The sequence below is a fragment of the Malaclemys terrapin genome, chromosome 5 (assembly GCF_027887155.1).
Source record: "Malaclemys terrapin pileata isolate rMalTer1 chromosome 5, rMalTer1.hap1, whole genome shotgun sequence".
Classification (NCBI taxonomy): domain Eukaryota; kingdom Metazoa; phylum Chordata; order Testudines; family Emydidae; genus Malaclemys; species Malaclemys terrapin.
In genome coordinates this window covers 86,360,393-86,382,320 of record NC_071509.1, presented here as the reverse complement: position 1 = coordinate 86,382,320, position 21,928 = coordinate 86,360,393, and the positions used below count along the sequence as shown (strand labels likewise).

General features: G+C 42.5%; 1 protein-coding gene across 4 annotated transcripts in view; it reads left to right on the top strand.

The window, feature by feature from the left end:
* ARHGAP10 (Rho GTPase activating protein 10) overlaps nucleotides 1-19,527 on the top strand; it is a 241,199-nt gene extending 221,672 nt beyond the window's left edge. For 3 of the 4 annotated variants that reach the window (XM_054030633.1, XM_054030631.1, XM_054030634.1), the window contains 3 exons: nucleotides 5,701-5,841; nucleotides 8,264-8,355; nucleotides 18,613-19,527. In XM_054030633.1, coding sequence (XP_053886608.1) covers nucleotides 5,701-5,841; nucleotides 8,264-8,355; nucleotides 18,613-18,701 — 322 coding nt within the window. In that variant the 3' untranslated portion in view covers nucleotides 18,702-19,527. Of the gene's footprint in view, nucleotides 1-5,700; nucleotides 5,842-8,263; nucleotides 8,356-12,348; nucleotides 12,419-18,612 lie in introns of those variants that run through there. The other variant, XM_054030632.1, reaches the window with a different exon arrangement.
* The last annotated feature ends 2,401 nt before the right edge of the window (nucleotides 19,528-21,928 follow it).

The window sequence follows — 21,928 nt, the reverse complement described above, 5'->3', positions numbered from 1 at the left end:
GCAAGAGTCTCCAGCCTGACCCCTGTCAGCCATTATACAATTTACCTACCATTGCTTGGTTTTCCTTGACTACTATGTTTTACCATTAAACCATTCCCTCCATAAATTTATCTAATCTTAAAACCAGACAGGTCCTTCGCCCCCACCGTTTCCCTCGGAAGGCCGTTCCAATATTTCACCCCTCTGACGGTCAGAAACCTTCGTCTAATTTCAAGCCTGAACTTCCCCACGGCCAGTTTATATCCATTCGTTCTCGTATCCACATTAGTACTAAGCTGGAATAATTCTTCTCCCTCCCTTGTATTAATCCCTCTAATATATTTAAAGATAGCAATCATATCCCCCCTCAGCCTTCGCTTTGTCAGACTAAACAACCCAAGCTCCTCTAGTCTCTTTTCATACGACAGGTTTTCCATTCCTCTGATCATCCTAGTGGCCCTTCTCTGCACCCGTTCCAGTTTGAGTTCATCTTTTTTAAACATGGGAGACCAGAACTGCACACAGTACTCCAAATGAGGTCTCACCAGCGCCTTGTACAACGGAAGCAGGACCTCCTTATCCCTACTAGATATACCTCGCCTAATGCATCCCAAGACAGCATTGGCTTTTTTCACCGCCACGTCGCATTGTCGACTCATAGTCATCCTGCGGTCTACGAGGACCCCTAGGTCCTTCTCCTCTTCCGTTACTTCTAACCAATGCGTCCCCATCTTGTAACTAAAATTGTTATTAGTCATCCCCAAATGCATCACCTTACACTTTTTACTATTAAATTTCATCCTATTTCTGATACTCCAATTCACAAGCTCATTCAAGTCTCCCTGCAGGATATCCCTATCCTCCTCCGAATTTACAACGCCTCCCACCTTCGTATCATCCGCAAACTTTATCAGCCCACTCCTGCAATCGGTTCCGAGGTCAGTTATAAATAGATTAAATAAAATGGGTCCCAAAACCGAACCTTGAGGCACTCCACTAGTAACCTCCCTCCAACCTGACAGTTCACCCTTTAATACGACCCGCTGCATTCTCCCCATTAACCAATTCCTTATCCACCTCTGGATTTTCATATCGATCCCCATGTTTTTCAGTTTAACCAATAATTCCTCATGGGGTACAGTATCAAACGCTTTACTGAAATCCAGGTATATTAGGTCCACCGCATTTCCCTTATCTAATAAATCCGTTACTTTCTCAAAGAAGGAGATCAGATTCGTTTGGCACGATCTGCCCTTCGTAAAACCATGTTGTAATTTATCGCAATTGCCACTAACCTCCAGGTCCTCAACTAGTTTCTCTTTCAGAATTTTCTCTAACACCTTGCACACTACAGATGTTAAACTAACAGGCCTGTAGTTACCCGGATCACTTTTTTTCCCTTTCTTGAAAATAGGAACCACATTAGCTATTCTCCAGTCTAACGGGACCACCCCCGAGTTTACAGATTCATTAAATATTATCGCTAATGGGCCTGCTATTTCCCACGCCAATTCCTTCAATATTCTCGGATGAAGATCGTCTGGTCCTCCCGACTTAGCCCCATTAAGGTGTTCAAGTTTTATTTCTACTTCGGATACAGTAATCCCCCATCCTGAATGCCCCTCTGTAGTGGTGCTAGTATCCCTAATACCTTCATTGGCCTCATTAAACACCGATGCAAAATATTCATTGAGATATTGCGCCATGCTTAGATTGTCTTTAATCTCCTCTCCGGCAATAGTCTTCAGCGGTCCCACTTCTTCTTTCTTTGCTTTCTTCCTATTTATATGGCTGTAAAACCTCTTACTATTACTTTTAATTCCCCTCGCTAGGTCCAACTCTACACGGCCTTTGGCCTTTCTCACTCTATCTCTACATTCTCTGACTTCACTAAGGTAAGTTTCTTTACTAATCCCTCCCCTCTTCCACTCTTTGTACGCTTTCTGTTTTTTCCTAATCGCCTAGGTCATGTGTTTCCTACAAGAAACAGGGTTGGCTATCGCCTAGATTGTCTTCAAAACGTGGGTTAGACAGCTAGAAACATTGCACTAGAATCACTGTGTCATATTATATGGGTTAATGGTATACATGTTATGAGAGGGAGTGTTATAAAATAATGGGCTATGCATTGCAGACTATTTTCCTCTTTCTCATACAGCGGCTCTTTTCAATCCAGGGAATACAATTACTCTTGATTTCTGGAAGAGGCACAGCCTTTGGTCAGGGGTTTGCTGTAGCATACAGATATACATATGCTTTATTTTGTTCTAACTAAATTATAATTTTAAAATGCTTTACCCTAGGACAGTTGTTGTAGATGTATGCTTTAGATTTACCAGACTGGCATGAAAGATCATTGCTCTAATGTGTTAGCTGCTCCACTGAGACTTCACAATCTAGGTTTAAAGAAACCTCTGTTCCAGTGTTGGCTGATCCACTTCTGTACAAATGAAGAAGATTTATGCGTGCTCTGTGTACTGTACATGTTCCTTCCGCGTGGTGGTGGGTCTTTTTCTTAAGCCCTTGGGATCCTGTCCCCTGCTCTGGCTCAAACTACAACAGTTGAAACTGCATCCAACAGTGTATCCCCCCACCCTCACCAAAAAGTCTGAGCTTTCATACAGTGAGAAAGTTTAATATGCATGGAGTGTGTTGTCTGGTGCTGGAGAACATTGGATGGCATATTGAATCAGAAATAGCCAATACCTTTTGATACATGTCTTATTGTAACAAACCATTTTAAAAGCACTTTCACAGAGTTTTGTGTGAGTAATATAGTGTGATATGACAGACACAGGGCTGCCAAATCCTTCTATGAAATAAATCTGTTTTCTAAAAAGTTAGAGTGTAGATTCTTTTCACAGGCTCTCTCTCTTGCTTGCTCTCAAGATAAGAGGCTCCTCAGTAGCTGTGTTACCTTAGGAACCAGCCAGATAAACATCCAATAAAACCTTGTTTTCAGGAGTTTGTTTCTTAATATCTGTATGAAATCTCTAGCTTATTTTCAGTAAGGCTGCCCCCCCCCCACCCCCTCGGGTCCATGGACACCGATTCTCTATACTAGACAATAACGTTTCTTCTCAAAGAGAGATAATTATGTCAGGGTTTGTTTCCACAGGAAACACATAGCATTCATTTCAGACTTTAGGCGAGTGGATTTCTTTAACAGACTGCCTTAAATTTGAGATAAGATATACTAGTAGGTTTTTATTATCATCTTGGTAAGCAAGGCTTTTCTTACGACTTTATCTTTAAATATCTTTTTATGTAAATAACTTATCACAAATATCCTTTTAAAAAAATCCTGCAGTAGGGGGCTTGTGCAGCACAGCATTTGAAAGATCTTTTGTATTGAGTAAAAACTTCTGTTTAAAAATAGAATCAAATCACTGGTTCTTCAGGTAGCCAATTATAGTAAATAAAAAAGAAAATCTAAAATACAAGTAGGTCAGGTGGCTACTTCATATTTTTGTTATTAGTGATTGTTTCACCATGTTATGTTCAGAAATAGGGTTTTTCATTGCTGCATCATAGACCATGAACTCTTGATCTGTAACCACAAGCTGAAACTGACAGGCGAATTCAAGAGAAGTACCGCAGTGCTTTCTCTACAGCTGAATCGTATTAAGAGAATACATCAAAAAGTGGGGGAGGGAGTAGCACAGAGCTCAGAGGTGCCTGCATTTCTAAAGGTTTTTCTACTGGAAATATGGGATTCATACTAGGCTCCCAGAGAATATATCTACATTTGTATTCAGTTTTATACTGTGCCTCAGGTGAGGGGCAGTGCATTCTTATTGGTTGATACACTACTGATCATCTTGTGTAGTAATTGACATAACATGAGCCATACATATTGATCTGAGCATTTCATTTCTTCGCCTACCCCTCTCTGGACACATCCTTTCCCTCCCTCCCTACCCTCCCCCACCAACTCTCAAAGGGAACCCATCTTTTATGTTGTATGCATCCTTGTGAATTATGTTTCTGGATGAGAGATTTTTAGTAAAGAATGTAAGTTTTGTTTCTAACCCCTCCACCTGATCTCTCTCTCTCTCTCTCTCTCTCTCACACGCGTGCACAAAACGAGTTTTTTCACTGGTACAGCTGGTCAAATAATTAGAAACAAAGTAATACATTTGGTAGGGGTTTTTTTTGTTTTGTTTTTTTAAACCAAATATTCATGAATGAATGTGTTTATTATTCACTGGTTGAGAGCCAAGGATGCCAAATCTGATCTGCAATTCTAGAAGGCACTTCATTTGGTAGAACATCCTGGAGCTGTTGGTGGTTGCTACATTTAGTGGTTTAAGTGGGTGCTGACATACTTTAATTTTGGCAATAGAGTAAACGAACCCAGAATATTTTTTCCCCTTTCTCTATACTTTATACAGGTTTCAGAAATCAGTCTGGCACTGATTTTAAAGTGGGAAATGTTAAATGTAAATAAAAAACAATCAATATGATGTTTTTAAATGTTGGGCTTATTTAGATATGAACATACTTTAAGACCCCCAGCTGATGTAAATCACCATTGAGCCACTGAAGTCTGTGAATCGGAGCTTTAATATTTTCAGGCATGTACAAGTCTGCACATTATGTAACCATTAATGTAGTCAGACTAGCATCGTTAGCCCTCCAGGATGATTGGTGATGATGCCTGAATGAATGTTACTAACATGTTTGTGATTTGAACTGTGTTTTTACATAGGTGTTGCTTGCACTTCAGCACCTTTATTCCAAAAAAGTTCATTTTTTTTTAACCACTTGGCCTTTTTTGTGTGTCCTGAAATGAGATTCAAAATAGGGAGAAACTTCAGGTTTTTGGGTCTTGTAGTTTTTTTAACATATGAAATTCGTCCTTCCTGGCACGTGTGCATCCAGGCATGCGTGCACACAATATATAATATTCTTGGATGGTAAAGTCATTGGGACTTCTCATTAGTTCTGTTCACAGATGAGCACATTGTTTATGTTCAGCAAATAAGGTTATGAAAAAAGTTTGGGTTTCTTTACACTTTGGCTTTCTATGAGAAACTTCATTGTGACTCATAAGTATACAAGTTTCCATTTTCCAAAGATTCTGGTTGGTCTGAATCTTCAACAAATTGCCCAGGTTATGTGGCCTCTGGATCTCAGTCCAGAAGCATCACAGTGAGCATTGTTATAATATCACCGTTGGGAGAGGCTTTGTTCTCTTGACATCTCCACAACCCTTGACAGAGGCCATGAAGGCCCATGCCGTGCTCAAATGTGACACTAGTGCTGAGAGCCAGCATCATGATCCCACCATTGTAATAGCTGCAACCTCTTTTGAAAGCCTCCAGCCGCACATGGCTTAGTGCAGTACTGAAAAGATCTTAAAATAGATTTGTCAAAACTTGTAAAGGCGTAGGTAGTGGCAGCTCAAATAATAGCCTGCAAGATGTGGTTCCATTGTATCTGCCTTTATTACATAAGGAATTGGGTGTTTGCATTTTTATCGAGTATATCATCAGTTTGAGAGATGTCTTTGTCCTGGGATATAGGGCATGTTGGAGAAATACTTTGTCAGGAAATTCAGAACCATGGCTGGAAAATCAGTTCAGCGACCCCACTAATCTTGAGTTTTAAGGAGTTCAATAGTTCCCATAGTCACAGAGTCCCACATGGAATGTTTCTGATGTGAAAGAGAATTGCATGCAAGTTATTAATGCAGCCCTGAAAAATTTCTTCCCTTAGCCCCAGTCAGATTCGTTCATCGATGGTCTCATGGTTGAATACACAGTCCACCACAACACCTACCTCAACTACCAGAACCCCAGCACCGTCATCTTTCCCCTTCCCCACCTCTGCCACAGGGAGTGACAGACCAGCTGAAAGGTACGATATACACTTCAATTTTTGTTGATGTTTTCTTTACTTCCTTCTCTCTCTATCATTGTCCTAAAGAAAAAAGCAGACTTGGGTCTTAATGTACAATACAACCTCAGAGTTAGGAACACCAGAGTTAGGAACTGACCAGTCAACCACACACCTCATTTGGAACTGGAAATACACAATAAGGCAGCAGCAAAGACACCCCCGCCTCCCCCCCAAAAAGCAAGTACAGTGCTGTGTTAAGCATAAACTACTAAAAAAAAAAAAATCAACAAAGGAAAAGCAGCATTTTTCTTCTGCATAATGAAATTTCAAAAAAAATGTATTCAATCCACTTTTCAGTTGTAATCTGTTGAAAGAACAACTATAATGTTTTGTTCAGAGTTATGAACATTTCAGAGTTACAAACAACCTCCATTCCCGAGGTGTTTGTAACTCTGAGGTTCTACTGTAATACAGCAGTGATTTTCAATCTGGGGTCCGCAGACTATGTCTAAGGGGTCTGGGAAGGGTTGTCATGACCATAGAACAGTGAGGAGTCCGGTGGCACCTTAAAGACTAACAGATTTATTTGGGCATAAGCTTTCATGGGTAAAAAACCCACTTCTTCAGATGCATGGAGAAGAATGCATCTGAAGAAGTGGGGTTTTACCCACGAAAGCTTATGCCCAAATAAATCTAAGTCAAGTCTTTAAGGTGCCACCGGACTCCTTGTTGTTTTTGTGGATATAGACTAACCTGGCTATCCCCTGATACTTGACACCAAAGAACAGTGGTTTTCAACCTGTGCTCTGCAGACCTCTGTCGATGATTTCCAACGGGGTCTGCACCTCTCTTCAAAAATGTTTAGGGGTCTGCACATGATGAAAGGTTGAAAACCACTGTAATACGGAAACCACCGCAAATTCAAGAATGTAGCCATTTGCAAGCGGAGAGGTGCCTCATGCTGCTCAAGGTGGTAGTTATAACTGCTTGAGGAATAATGCCAACAGTGTCAATTGTCTCGACTGGACCTTTATTTCTTGCTCATAATGTATCTTATTTGCTGTTTTCCTCAACAATTTACTATATTACAGGTAGATGGTCCCTTCATCAAAACACACCTCCAGCTGTATTCCTTTGCCTTCCATATCAAATTAAAGCTTCTTGTCCTTGCCTTCAAGATTCTGCATAACTCTTCCACTGTCCATTGTCTCTACTCTCCTCTTTTTCTCCTCACTCCTTTCGCTCCCTCTATCTCCTCCCACTCTCCTCATTATGCCTTTTTCTTTGTTTTCCCTCTGCCTTCTGCCCAGGATGCACTAGGACTCTATAAGGTTACCAGATAGCAACTGTGGGGAAAAAAAAAAAAAGGGACAGGTGGTGGGGCGTAATAGGTGCCTATATAAGAAAAAGTCCCCCAAAATGGGACTGTCCCTTTAAAAATGGAACATCTGGTCACCCTAGGCCTCTATCATCTCATCTTTTCCTTCTTAAAACCTATCTCTTCTGTGAAGCCCATCTGCATTACCCCTACAAACAAAGGACTGCTGTACTACTAACATTGCTAAGGAAAGCAGTCAGACATACTAACAAATCCTCTGCACCACTTTGTCATAAATTCTGTTTCTGGCCACTTGTTACACTGTACTACAGCTGTATTGTCCTTTTGACTGCAAGTTCATTGTGGCAGGGACAGTCTCTTCCAATATTTTCTGTACAGTTTTTTTTGCTGTGAGGACTCAACAAATGATGAATTAATAACGTGGGTGCTTTGTCAAATAATGCATTGTAAAGTATCCAGTTACTGTTTATTCAGGAAAGCATTTTTAAATAAGGCAGGCCAAAAAAGCTCTAAGATTTCTGGTCATGGTAGCTTCAGAAGTTCATAGTTATCCTGAAAAAATTTGCAGTGATATTTCATTATCAAACCTCTTAAAGACATCTCTAGAATACTGTCCAAAAATTTACTTAGGACAGAACATGTTCTGTGGTTTTCTAGACGGTTGTATGATAAGAAATTACAAGAGCAGTTCAAATACAGGCCTGCATACAGGAAGACTGAAAACGTGAAGTTGAAGTTGACTGAAGAAATGGGTCTCAATATCTAAAGATTATTATTTTAAGATTAAGTACTGTATCCTTTACCTCATGTTTGTTTCATTGCTGATTTCCTTGGGCAGTGTTTTATATAGTTTGTTTTTAAAAGTGAGATATGCACAAGCGTGTGTGCAGAGCTATATTACATGTACAAACTGGCTATGCACAAGTTCAAATGGCAAATTGTGAAATGAAATTATGCTGTTTGTGTGTGCAAATTAGGAACACGCAATTGTGCACATGAAATTCTGTGCTTAAAGTTCTGAAATTGGGCCCCAAATGGGTTATAAATGGATATTTGTTTCTTTCAGCCATTGAAATATTTCATTTTATGTCTCACTTTCAGTGTTCTCAACAGAAGAGCAAGAGCAGTGTACCCTTGTGAGGCAGAACATAGCTCTGAATTATCTTTTCAAATAGGAGCAGTTTTTGAAGATGGTAAGTACTCTACACATAAATGTTAAAACAAGCAAACTGAAAACCTTCCTAAATGGCCTCAGACAAAAATACAATCATAACTATTAGTGATATGCCAAGGTGGCTGACTACAAATGGTCTGGGACTTAATGGATTTCTGGCATGTTGATATACATTTTATTGGGCATGTATTAGCACATTATGGTGATGATACTCTAGGCTCAGGTGAGGAGGCACTTGCAATTGTGTAGAAATGCTTATTTGGCAGCACAGAAAAGCATCTCTGTATGTGAACCTTTTCACATAGTTAGCTTTGTAAATTCAAGGGGGCTTTGTGTTGAGACATCATTTTCCTAAAAGTTTACCTCAGGATTTAGAGCAGGATAGGGATTTGGGTGGGGAGGGGCAGGGAGGAATGGTAAATATATGTATATGAGGGGTGAGTATGCATTACGTGGGGCCAAGTGATGTTTGGTGTATGTCCATGCACACAAATATACAGGTAAATATGGATGTCCATAAAGAGATCCTCATTTGAGGGCGTACTTGCCAACCATCCTGATTTGTCCAGGGCATCCCAAATTTAGTTAATCTATCCTGGCTTCCAATCAGCTGCTTCTGTACCTGGGTCTCTGAGTTGACAAGAGTTTTTCCTGTAGTTCTGCCCTTGTGCTAGCAGGGGCTATTATTTAATCCCTGAAGATCTAGGAGGGGACTGAACAGGTCATCTACCCCTAAAAACATCAGAGAAGGAGTAGTCAGCCTGGCTTCTCCCCACCAGGAGGACAGCAGAGAGTAGGGGGACGTGGAAGCAGGGGCTGTTGTGAAGGATTTTAAATGTTATATTTGGCAGTATTGCCCTATGAATGCAATATACTATGCACTGCTATTAGAAAATCATCAAATGATAGCAAGAGTACCCCACAACTGCCTCTGTTATGAGGCCATGATACATGGTGTCACATTGAAAAAACCCCAAACTTAAGTTCAACAAAATGCTCACCCAACTTTTGTGCAGTTTGAAGCTCCCAAGTTATTCCCTGAAATTTTTATAAAAAATGCTGAGATCTGTGTGCTGGAACAAGGGGCACACTGATGCAGAAGAGCCTGGAAATTCTTCTGTTGGCCAACATACCCGGTACCTCCTAATTTATTCCCAGCTGTTCAATTTGCTACTAGTGTCAGAAAGTTGATATGCACTGTGTGACAGATATCGCAACTCTGCTGTCAAACCGGGAGGGCACATCTAGCATGGTCTCACAGGGGTCAGTCCAGGGTCTGGTACTAATCAATATTTTTTCATTAATGACTTTGGTATTGGAGTTAAGAGTATACTTACAAAATTTGCAGATGAAACCAACCTGGGAGGACAGGATTAGAATTCAAAACAACCTTAACAAATTGGACAATTGTTCTGAATTCAACAAGATGAAATTCAATAAAGACAAGTGCACTTAGGAAGGAAAAATCAGATGCCAACAACAAAATAGGGAATAACTGGCTTTATGGCAATACTACAGAAAAGGATTTGGGGGATTATAGCGGATCTCAAATTGAATATGCAATTGCAAAAAAGGCTAATATTGTATTAACAGGAATGTCATATGTAAGACACAGGAGGTAATTGTCTGCTCAGCTGGGCACTGGTGAGTGTTGTGTCGAGTTTGGGTGTCACATCTTAGGAAAGATGTGGCCAAACTGGAAAGAGTCCCGAGGAGATCAATAAAAATGATAAAAGATTTAGAAAACCTGACCTATGAGGAAAGGTTAAAAAACTGAGCATACTTAAGTCTTGGGTAGGAGAAGACTGAGGGGGCACCTGATAAGTTCTTCAAATAGTCTGTGATAAAGAAGACTGTGATCAATTGTTGTTCATGTTCACTGAAGGTAGGACGAGAAGTAATGGGCTGAGTCTGCAGCAAGGGAGATTTGGGCTAGACATTAAGAAAAACTTTCTATCAGGTTAGTAAAGCTTTGAAATAGGCTTCTGAGGGAGGCTGTGAAATCTCCATCACTGGAAGTTTTTCTGAACAGGTTGGACAAACACCTGTCAAGGATAGTTTAGGTTTACTTGGTCCTGCCTCAGGACAGGGACTGAACCTGATGACTTCTCAAAGTCTTTTGCAGCCCTTCATTTCTCTGATTCTGTGATCTTTTGGGACCATTATATTAATTAATGGTTTATGTATGACTGTGTTCTACTCCATGGGGGCAAGGTAACCACAGCTCCTCCAGGAACTAAAAGGCAGTGCGGGTGATGAAGCTGAATCACTGGGACTAAACAATTCCAGAGAAGGTCTCTCCCGTGGGGTGGTTTGCGTATAGTGGTTCAGGCTCGTTTTTCCAAGACTAGGTAAGAAACAAAGGGCTTTTAAAATAATAATGGAGATATCCCATCTCCTAGAACTGGAAGGGACCTTGAAAGGTCATCGAGTCCAGCCCCCTACCTTCCTTAGCAGGACCAAGTACTGATTTTGCCCCAGATCCCCAAGTGGCCCCCTGAAGGATTGAACTCACAACCCTGGGTTTAGCAGGCCAATGCTCAAACCACTGAGCTATCCCTCCCCCCGAGGTATAAAACAGTGTTTTTTCAATCTTTTTTCATTTTGAATGGAGGTGCGGACCCCTTCGGAAAACTTAGACGGAGATCTGTGAACCCTGAGGGGTCTATAGACCACAGATTGAAAAACACTTTCTATGGTAACAATAGCCTTTTGCTGACCCCTTAGACATAGTCTGCGGACCCCTGGTTGAAAACCACTGCTATAAACAGATGAACTTGAACTGGCTAGTGGCCTTCTTTCTGATCCAGCCAATGGACCGGACCTTCTGTCCCAGGGGGTCCCCCAGCCTTTGCAGAACCGTTGGAAAGACTTTGGCCTAGGAGGGCCCCGTAAGACTGATGGGTGACCCCTGGTACATTTAAATCTGTTTGTTTTTATTGTGTTTTCTCTGTAACCTTAAGAATAATTTGTTTGCTTAGAAAGAGCAGAGTGGTGACTTGTAACTGCTGGCAATGCACTGTTGTTAGTTAGCCCTTGGAGAGAAAGCAAAGCACAGGCACTGGCCGTTAGGCAGACTGGCTTACTAGGGATATCATAGTGTAAGGCAGAGAGCTGTGCAGCCTAAAAACCTCTCGTCAGAAGGGAGTGGGACAAAGGTCCTCCCCAAAGTCAGCTGATGGCTGGAGACCGGCGATCCAACTGGGTGCTCCTGGAGTGGACCATGGAGGGGGGATACATGTGTAGTTACCCTGAAACTGTGACACACTGTCCCAGTATGCCAAACATACTGACTCGTGTGTGCTTAGAGTGACACAGACACCAAGGAAGAGAATCTCTGCAGTGTGCCCCAAACGTAGGGGGAATTCCAAGTTCCCAGCTTAGATCCAGTAGGAAAAGGAAAAAAATACACAGACTAGAGCAGCTAAAAAATCAACCCACAGGCATTTTTTTTTTTATTTAAAAGGTAGCCAATATGGCCCATATATTCAACAATGCATTCTACTAACGGTTATATTGGATCAAAAAATGTGTGTGGAAAGTTTCTCAGAAACTAAAATCTTTTCATCACCTCCCTCCCTCCAGCCCCACCAGAATGTTCCTTCTGAGTTTTTTAACAAACTGGAACAAATGGAGAGTTCAGCAGAATGTCTTTTTCACTGCACAAGAAGAAAACCTCAGAAAAACAAACTTAATTTAAAGCCGAAATACCGTTATCTCACAAACTCTTGTTCGGTTCCTCCAAACAAGTCTGCTCCAGGTTTCAGTTCTGTGTGTTACAGCAGATGAGAAGATCTGGGGCCCCCAAACACACTCTTCCCCCCTCCAGTACGCTCAGTAAAGGAATGTGCTTGGTGGACGTGCTTCCTGTCACAGAGCTGCCTTGTAGGCAGATCACGTCTGCATCAACTTAGGTGGGAGACCTTTTAAAGAGAAATTAGCTAAATGATTGTTCTCTTCAAAGTCTCTAATGCAAGTTATTTTAATTTACCATTTTTTTTAACATGACTAGGAAGGATCTTCATCAGACAGAGATCCACATACAGGAAAAATCTGCGTTTTTGAAGCAAATGGTGTGCAAGGTGGGCTTTCTAATACAGGACATCTGCCCTGTGTTGCACTCTCACCAGCTGAGCCGGGGAGAAGGGGCTTCTCTTCTCCCCCCCCCCCCCCCCCCCGGTGCACTAATATGGCCACAGGCCAAGATTCTTTCCTAGTGCAAAGGAAGGGTCCTAGGAGTGAGTCCCAGTTTCCCTACTCCATGGAGCACCCAACAGGGCATGGTGTTTCAGTTACAGTGCAAGGCCAGGCCCCCAGCTTTATGCCCAGGGGAATAGTCAGGAGCCAGGAATTATGTTGCTGATTTTTCAGAGCAGCAGTAAAGTTCATCCAGCAGCATATCCCTTGGCCTTCTCTTTTGCACCAGGATAATAGTTTTGGGGTGAAATCCTTTTCACCCCTGGCCGAATTCTGCCGTTGGATATGTGGCAGTGCTCTGAGAATGGGTTCATAGTAAAAGCTAATTACAGCCTCATCAGTGGACTCACTGCTTTTTATTTATTTGGTTTGGTATCACGCACAATGTCCTAGATGCCGGGCAAGCAGAAAAGAAGGCAAAATTTATAATCTAAAAAGCAAGACAGGAAAACGGAAACAACATAGAAGTAATGTGGTCAAGGTGAGAACTAGATATGTCTTGATAGTGTTCCGTAACGATTCCCATTTGGACATAGAATAAATAGGCATTGTCAGAATGGAAAGGTATTTAGGGGTCTCATGTTCTTTAAATATTTTAAAGCCATCTCCTTGTTTTCAGCCAGTCTTTGAAACTCCTTCAGAGAGGTACCCGCCTCTTCACCTATTATAGTATCTACCCCCTGGTGCATTTATACTGAAATCAGACTCCAATGAATCAATTCAAGTTCTTCACTTACTCAATTTAAATTCCCATATGCCCTAATAAACCCCCAAATGAAGAATTAAAAGTAATAATACATCAATTCTGCTCCTCTACCAATAACCTTAACTATCAAAGTGACAATGCATCAATCAAGCTGACGTACAGCTAATATCAACCATTAAAGTAACTGTTAAATTAGTGTCTGACAAAAAGTGTTGCTTCCATTAGGGTTTTGTGTGTCTCACCCCCCGCCCCCCCCAGCTCTGTCAGCTCTCGCTGTTTTTTCTGTCTTCCTGTCTCCACTCCCAACCCCCCGCACTTCTCTCTCTTGTTCTTCTTTCCCTTTCCCCCCCTGCTTTTGCTCTTGGCCTCACTGTGATTAATCTAGCAGTGCTCTCCCATCAGTTATTGTCATGGACAAGCCCTTTTGCTCAGCCTGGCCCTAGACTGAATAACAGCCTTTCTTCCTCGAGTGCTTGCTTATGTCGATTCCATTCCAGGTGTGTGTGCGCCCAGGTGCGCAGTTGTCTGAGACTTTTGCCTTAGCAGTATCCATCTTGCCACAAACTAAATGTTCACACAGACATGACCAACAGTGGGTTAACTATTCCTATTTTATTCCAGAATAAGAGCATCCACATATGGAGTTAATCAGAAATAGCTATTCTGGAACAACTCCCCATGTGGACAAGCCCTTGTTGACTCAAGCAGGTCTCTGGGTGGGGCTTCTTGGAGGTTCTGAACATAATAAGAACATAAGAAATGGCCATACTCAGTCAGACCAATGGTCCATGTAGTCCAGTATTCTGTCTTTAGACAGTGGCCAATACCAGATACTTAAAAGAAAACAAACAGAACAGGGCAATCACCAAGTGATCATCCCCTGTGATCCAGTCCCAGCATATGGCAGTCAGAGATGTAGGAATACCCAGAGCATGGGCCTAAATAAGTACACCTCTACCCCGATATAACAAGACCTGATATAACACGAATTTGGATATAACGTGGTAAAGCAGTGCTCTGGAGGGGGGCGGGGCTGCGCACTCCAGCAGATCAAAGCAAGTTCGATATAACGCGGTTTCACCTATAACGCGGTAAGATTTTTTGACTCCCGAGGATAGCATTACATCAGGGTAGAGGTGTATTTGCAATTAGGGTTGCCAGGTGTCCGGTTTTCGACCAGAACACCCGATCGAAAAGGGACACTGGCGGCTCTGGTCAGCACTGCCGACTAGGCCATTGAAAGTCTGGTCGACGGTACTGTGGGGCTAAGGCAGGCTAGTCCCTACTTTTCCTGTCTCTGTGCTGTGCCCCAGAAGCAGCCAGCAGGTCCGGCTCCTAGGCGGGAGGTGGGTCAGGGGGCTCCACACGCTGCCCCCACCATGAGCACCAGCTCTTCACTCCCATTGGCCAAAAACCGAGGCCAATGGTTGCTGCGGAGGCGGTGCCCGTGAGCGAAAGCAGCGCATGGAGGCTCTTGGCCCCCTTACCTAGGATCTGGACCTGCTAGCTTTTTCCGGGGCACAGCACGAAGTCAAGACAGACAGGGAGCCTGCCTTAGTCTCACTGCGCTGCTCACCAGGAGCTGACCGAGGTAAGCCCACACTTCAAATCCCTCGGCCCCATCCCCGAGCCTGAGCCCCTCTTTCACCCCAAACCTCTTATCCCCGGCCCCATCCCAGAGCCCATACCCTCCCATGCTCCAAATCCCTCAGCCCCACACTCCCAACCTGGAGCCCCCTCCCGCACCACTGACCCCACCCTGGAGCTCTCACCCCCTCCTGCACCCCAACCTCCTGCCCCAGCCCAGAGCATCCTGAACCCCTCATTTCTGGCCTCACCCTGGAGCCGGCATCCCCAGTTAGAGCCCTCACCTCCTCCTGCACCCCAACCCCCTGCCCCAGCCCAGTGAAAGTGAGTGAAGGTGGGGGAGAGCGAGCTACTGAGCGAGGGGAAATGTAGGGAGTGGGGCCTTGGAGAAGGGGTGGGCGGACAGGGGTGGGGCTAGGGTGTTCGGTTTTGTGTGATTAGAAAGTTGGCAAACGTATTTGCAATTAGAAATAACACTATTTATTTAGCTTACCTAGGTAAAACTGGTAATATTGTAAGGGCCATCACTGCTATTTTTAAGGCTAATTGTTGGATGTGTCTGGGTTTGTGTGCGTGTGTTTTAGTAGTTTCCCTGTGGCACTCCTTAGACCTTCACCTTGGAATCTCTTTCCAAGTTTACCTCCACTGCAAGGTAATGAGGGCAAATACAGGTACTGCAGTGGGTTTTTCAACTGGTATTTCCACTGGCCTGGGAGGCACTAGCTTTTGAGAATCAGTCTTCGATCAGCACTGTGGTGCAGTCTTTCTGGGCCATGGTTAATGTCGCTCTGTCACAGCTCGTTTTAATTTCTTTGCCCTGTATTTTTTAAATTACAAATATTGTCCCTTCCTGTCCCGGGCCAACATAAAACATAACTCCTGTGGGATGCTTGGTCCAATAATGAATAGTAGCAGTTTTGAGGCCCAGTGCCTAGTCTCTGCAGCAAGATGTTTTTAAATGAGGCAGATTTGAGAAAGTGCTAAGAACTGTAATCATGGGTGATTGAGAAGAAATGACGGAAAAGAGGACACAAAATAGCTGCTCTTGAGCTGGAGATTTTCCAGAAAAATTGGATCTGAACAACTTGGATTTAAAGCGAACGTTAATGGCCCTGCGTATGGTACCAGAGCGACTGAGTCTGGTGAGATGGTTAGTGAATGTGTTTGTACAATACACTTAGGAAAAAGATGAATGGAGAAAACTGGAACATCAAAGCAGGTTAAAATTAGGGCCTACTAGTCTGGGCACAGTTTATAAATCTGGATCAATATCAGTGTAGTGATCTCACCATTATACTTACTGCGTCCTTTTCTTTAATCTTCACAAACACCCCTGTGAATTTTATCTTCATGAAAGTGACATACCAATAATGCTGCCTTGAGCCAGGTGTAATGCAGATGGATGGTATGCAAACTTCCCAAACACAGAGCTCTGTTGCACCTCACTACTGATCCTGTAATATCCCTGCTGTTCCATTTCTGGTTTCCTTGGGGTGAAAATGATATTTTTCGCTCATAAATCCAATTTTTAAATGATGGCATTTGTGTTTTTGTCTTGACTTCATGTTCCTTTTTGATAAAAGTGAGTTTCTGACTTTCACAAGCCAGTCTTGTGGATACGTCACCCTCAGGAAGAAGGCCAGGGTTGTCTCAGCAATGTCAGTTTGCTCACTGGGGTAGAGCTGTAACTGCTGTGATGAAACTTTTGGAGGGAGGCTCAATGGTGGTGTCAGTGTAGCATTTATAAATGTGTGCGTGTGTACTCTATAATCATGGAATGAAAGTGACAAAGGGAGGGAGGGCATGCTAATTATTAATAGGACTGTAAGTTACTGTATGTGGAGAGATTTAAAAAGGCACTTTTCAATGTACTATTTTTCCTTTGGTAAATTTTTAATGAAAACCTTCCATTACAAAATGTGCTGCCAGGTTACTGCTATAATTGTTAAGGTATCATTTTAAAATCTGAAAGCAGTTCTGCTATCTACATTTTTAAAGTCCTTTTCAAACTACAGTTTTTATTTTGACAGCACTTGCCCGAGCAGTGCCATTCTCCTGTTGCCTGGCAATAGTATTCACCTTGGGACAGAGGAAAAGAAAGTGTACATGATACATTTTTCAGAAGTACCCACATGCCATTTTTGAATGACTTAGGAGCCTAAGTCTCCTTGACTGTCAAGGAACCTAAGTGCCTACTGGCATGTCTACACTACAATAAAACACCCGCAGCTGGCCCGTGTGAGCTTGTGGGCTGCGGGTCTATAACATTGCAGTGCCAATGTTCAGGCTTGGGCTGGAGCCTGGGCTCTGGTACTCTGACTCACAGGGTGTAAGAGTTCTAGCCTGAGCCCAAATGACTACACTGCAGTTTTATAGCCCCGTGAGCCAAAGTCACCTGACTTAGTCACCCCCTAAGTCTCTCCCCCACACACACTTTACATGCCTTAAACCGCTTGTAGTGAAACCTGATCCAACTCTCCACCCCCAGACCCAGGACAAGTTTTTGGTCTTGCCCTGTTCTCAACTGCTAAAACTTCCCCTACTGTGCTTGGCAAGAACTCTAACGACTCCCCACAAAGCATATAAACACTGCTGTAATCCCTGATAAGAGCCAAGCTCTAACCTTCCTCCTGATATAGTACCCTGCAAGCTCTTTCACTTTGTATCCTTTCCAGACCTTCCTTTCAAACCCCTGAACCATGTCCGGGTCTCCTAGGCTGACCACAAAAAATGCCCAACCTTCCTGCAACCAACCAACTAGCCAGATTTGGCTCTCATGCTCAACCTATGCCTCTGACACAGCGTTTCTCAAATATGGCCACTGTGGCTGCATGCAGTCACCAGGGGCTTTTCTTGTGGCCACAGCCTCCTTGGCAGTGATTGGAGGCAGGGGGAAGCAGCAGACACACAAACACCAGAGAAGCAGGCAGCCAGTTTGAGTTCCCCACCTTCCCAAGGGTGGTGGGGTTCAGGCTTCTAGCTTCAGCTCTTGGGTGGCGGGCTCTGTCCTCTGGCCACAAGGTAGCAGGCTCCATCCACAGCTGCAGAGCTTCGGGCTCTGGCCACCCCATCACCCCTGGACCCTGCTGCCTCCCCTGGCGCCTCCCTACCCACCTCCCCATCCAGGGCTTAATTTGTCCTCTGGCTTACCAGGGCTGAGTAAGTCTGCTGTGAAAAGTGGTATTTGTATGTTTGTTAGCCAGAAAGCAGTGAAAAGTGATACTATCAAGTCTGCTGCTGTGAAAAGTGATGTTAACAAACATACAAGTATCACTTTTCACAGAAGCAGACTTACTAGCTAGCAAGACATTTAAAAAGCAACCAAAAAAACGAAAAAAACAACAACCCAAAACAAAAGCCAAGAACATGCAAAGCATCTTATATGCGTTTAGAGCCAGTAAAGAACAGAAACAATTGTACATTATTAGGTTGCCAAAAACACTACATAAATAAATTACATTGATTTGAACCTGTATATGTGCATATTTATTTGTTTTTCCTAAAGGTAATTAAGTATTTTAGGAAAAATTGTCAGGCTGCACTCTGAGGCCACCAAAATTTTTGTTGTGAGAACCCCCGAGTCTGGCATGTCCTAGCTCCTAGGTGACCCATACCAATATTTAAATGAGTTAATCAGAAACCTCCTCTTTTCCTAGCTATGTTCTCCACACTGGTCTGTGCAAAAGGTTTAATGCTTTGCTGTTTTTTCAGGAAGATACAAGTTGAAGCTGCAAGTTTAATAGAAATACAGTGGAGACTAATAAAACCTTTTTCTTCCTTTTGTAGTGCAACTTTCCAGAGAACCAGGATGGCTTGAAGGAACTCTAAATGGCAGGAGAGGGCTTATTCCACAAAACTATGTTCAGTTTCTTTAGCTCTCTACATTTAACGCCCAGAAGGTGTACATGGTATCCATGGATTTTTGTTAGTCACTTCTCTCCACTTTGGTGACTGGTTTTAATCAAGGAAGAGCTAGACAATGGGATGAAGAGCCTAATCTGTATAAAGATAAAATGTTGCCAAATAGGAATTGCAGAGATGTGATTTGTAAGGTGGCTTTTTTTAGGGGGCGGGGGGGGGGGGGCAGTTTAATTTTATGAACAGGGTTTTACATGTGCAAAGCACAACAGCAATATGTTTGCAGGATAACCTGAATTTTAAGTCAGATACATGGTTGAACTCATAGTCAGCTGTCATTTGGAGAAAAGTTTAAAAGTATTTACATTGTCCTGGTGCTGATTAAATTGAAATTTGAAAACTGTATTTATATCCACTGTTAAATGTTGTCAACACTCTATTTTTCTGGTTCTGAAAAGTTATTGGGCAAAGAGGCTCTTATGCTGAAGGCAAAGTAATATTCTGAAAGGGGAGTGGAAGTAGCTGGATCAGATTTTCAGATAAATAAAATCCACAGAGAGGGGGATATGAGATTTTTCAAGTGTCTTCAAAATGCAGATGCCTTTATGTGATGTGTGTAGCTTCATTTATGTTATTTTCAAGACAGGACCCATTAACATTTATTGCAGGCTCCAGTACCTCCGGTTCCATATTGTGCAATTTTCAAAGTACAGGTTTGTCACCCAAAAAATCACTGTAAATGAAATGTTATTTACTGTTTGTCTCTCTCTCATGTTGTTGGAGAATGATTTGCTCTGTTTCTATAAATCAGTAACTGAAATAAACTTCTCTTAGTTACTGGAAGGTGTGTGTGCAGAATCAGTAGAGAGGAAGGCACTGCTGATTCAGAACAGCTATAAGTTAGGAAGGACATTCCTCACAGCAAACAACTTACTTACTGACTTCATTAACATCTGCTAAATACAACTACAGGGTCACATGCTGCATTGATTCTATAGGACGATCTCATTGCACACAAGAGGGTCTCCCTGTATTCCCCCCCCACAAGCTCCCTGTGGGCCTCCCTTCCATCCCTTGCTATTTCAGGGACTGCAACACACACACGCCATTGCTTCCCATTCTGCCTCTATGCCAGGAGTTCTGTGCCCCATTTCTCCCCTTAGCCGGGGCCGCTATTCTCACCCTGCCATCTTACTGGATATGTTTCAGGATGTAAGGTCAGATTAAAAGTCAAGGTGAGTTTTACCATTGGCTTCAAAGAGCCCTTATTTGTCCTATAGGGCCTATGCAGCCCTTAGTTGTACTGAGTAGTAGCTAGTTTTACTGAATAGTATCTTACTCCTCAAGTAGCCCCATTGTAAGTGATGGGACTATTTGAGCAGTAAGATACTCATCAATGTGCATGGGAAAGATATCAGAATCTGGTCCGTTAGTGAACTGTGTATCTCACAAATCTTTGCCACGTGATAAAAATATGATGAAAGGTAGTCACCATTGTGCTGAGTGCAATTTGTCTTCTCCCTTGCCCCTCTTGCTTAAAAACACGAACAAATAACACACCCTTTTAAGACTAATACACTGCATTAAGGTGAGCTTCATGCATTTTGACTATTTTTGCAAACCAAAAAATATTGCCGATATATTAAGTTACTAGTCTTAAAACAGGAGTAGTTAATGCTCTTTCATTTTCTTTTTAAAGAAAAGTTTTCATGCAATGCCGTTATCTGTTCCTGTGCCTAGACCTTCTGAGTAAACACAAATGAACTTCAGATGGTGGGCTGAGTTGGTGTTGCGGTCCAAATGGAACTCTTCCAAGCTATGAGGTTTAATATATGTCATTGTGTCTGAGGGGATGGTGAGCTTTGCCAAATAGCTTTAAGGCAATTCTGGCTGGGAGGTTATACTGAAGATGGTGTAGGACTACTGTAATGAGATCAAGTGGTCTAATCTGTCCCTTGACACAAGAGTAAGGAAATAATCCCTCTGATAACATTGAGCAATAGATCATAGGTTTGCTCCCTCAAATTTGTACAGTTTGGAAGGCAGTGTTTGGCAGTCAGTCAGTCTCATTTGTGAACATGCAATAGCACCAAACTGTGCATAATCTTTTGGCTCAGAGTGTGTTTGGTCCTGCACTGTTTTCCAAATGCTTTAGTTCTTGGTCTAGCATGCAACTAAAGTGGGTTAAAAAAGGTAGAGGAAAAGTAGTAAGAGATTTAACTTGTGGAGCACCACCTCACCCACTGCTATGATCCTGTTTGCTGCATTGCCTTGAGTTCTGCAAACTCCTGCATAAACTATTCTGAACTTCCAGTTATTTCAGGTTCTTTTGCCTCTGGTAGCTCAAGTAAATCTATGCCAGCTCCAAGCAACCCTAAGAAGAGGAAGAGAACCCTGTTAAGTGTATTATTTCCTGGTAGGAGAGGTAATGCTAATTTCATTTTTCATTCCTAATTCATCTTATCTTTTTAATCAAGGATTTTGTAAAAGCAAGGGTATGAGTAAGCTGGGTCAGAACTGTGCCAAGTTGAACATACTGCCTACTACTTTTAAGAATTCAGCTCTGGTAACTCTGGCACTGGTGGGAAGGTCTTCTGTCTTGACTTACACTCTGATTAATAAAAAGAACAGGAGTACTTGTGACACCGTAGAGACTAACAAATTTATTTGAGCATAAGCTTTTGTGGGCTACAGCCCACTTCATCGGATGCATAGACTAGAACACACAGAAAGAAGATATTTATACATACAGAGAACATGAAAAAGTGGGAGTAGCCATACCAACTGTAAGAGGCCAATCAATTGAGATGAGCTATCATCAGCAGGAGAGAGAAAAAAACCTTTGAAGTGATAATCGAGATGACTCATAGAAGGTGTGAGGAAATAGATTCAATTAGTGTAATGATCCAACCATTCCCAGTCTCTGTTCAAACCTAAGTTAATTGTATCTAATTTGCATATTAATTCAAGTTCAGCAGTCTCTCTTTGGAGTCTGTTTTTGAAGTTTTTTTGTTGCAAAATTGCCACCTTCAGGTCTGTCACTGAGTGGTTAGAGAGACTGAAGTGTTCTCCCACTGTTTTTTGAGTATTATGATTTCTGATGTCAGATTTGTGTCCATTTATTCCTTTGGGAAGAGACTGTCCGGTTTGGCCAATGTATATGGCAGAGGGGCATTGCTGGCACATGATGGCATATATCACCAGTGGGAGAACACTAATTGAATCTATTTCCTCATGTTAAAAT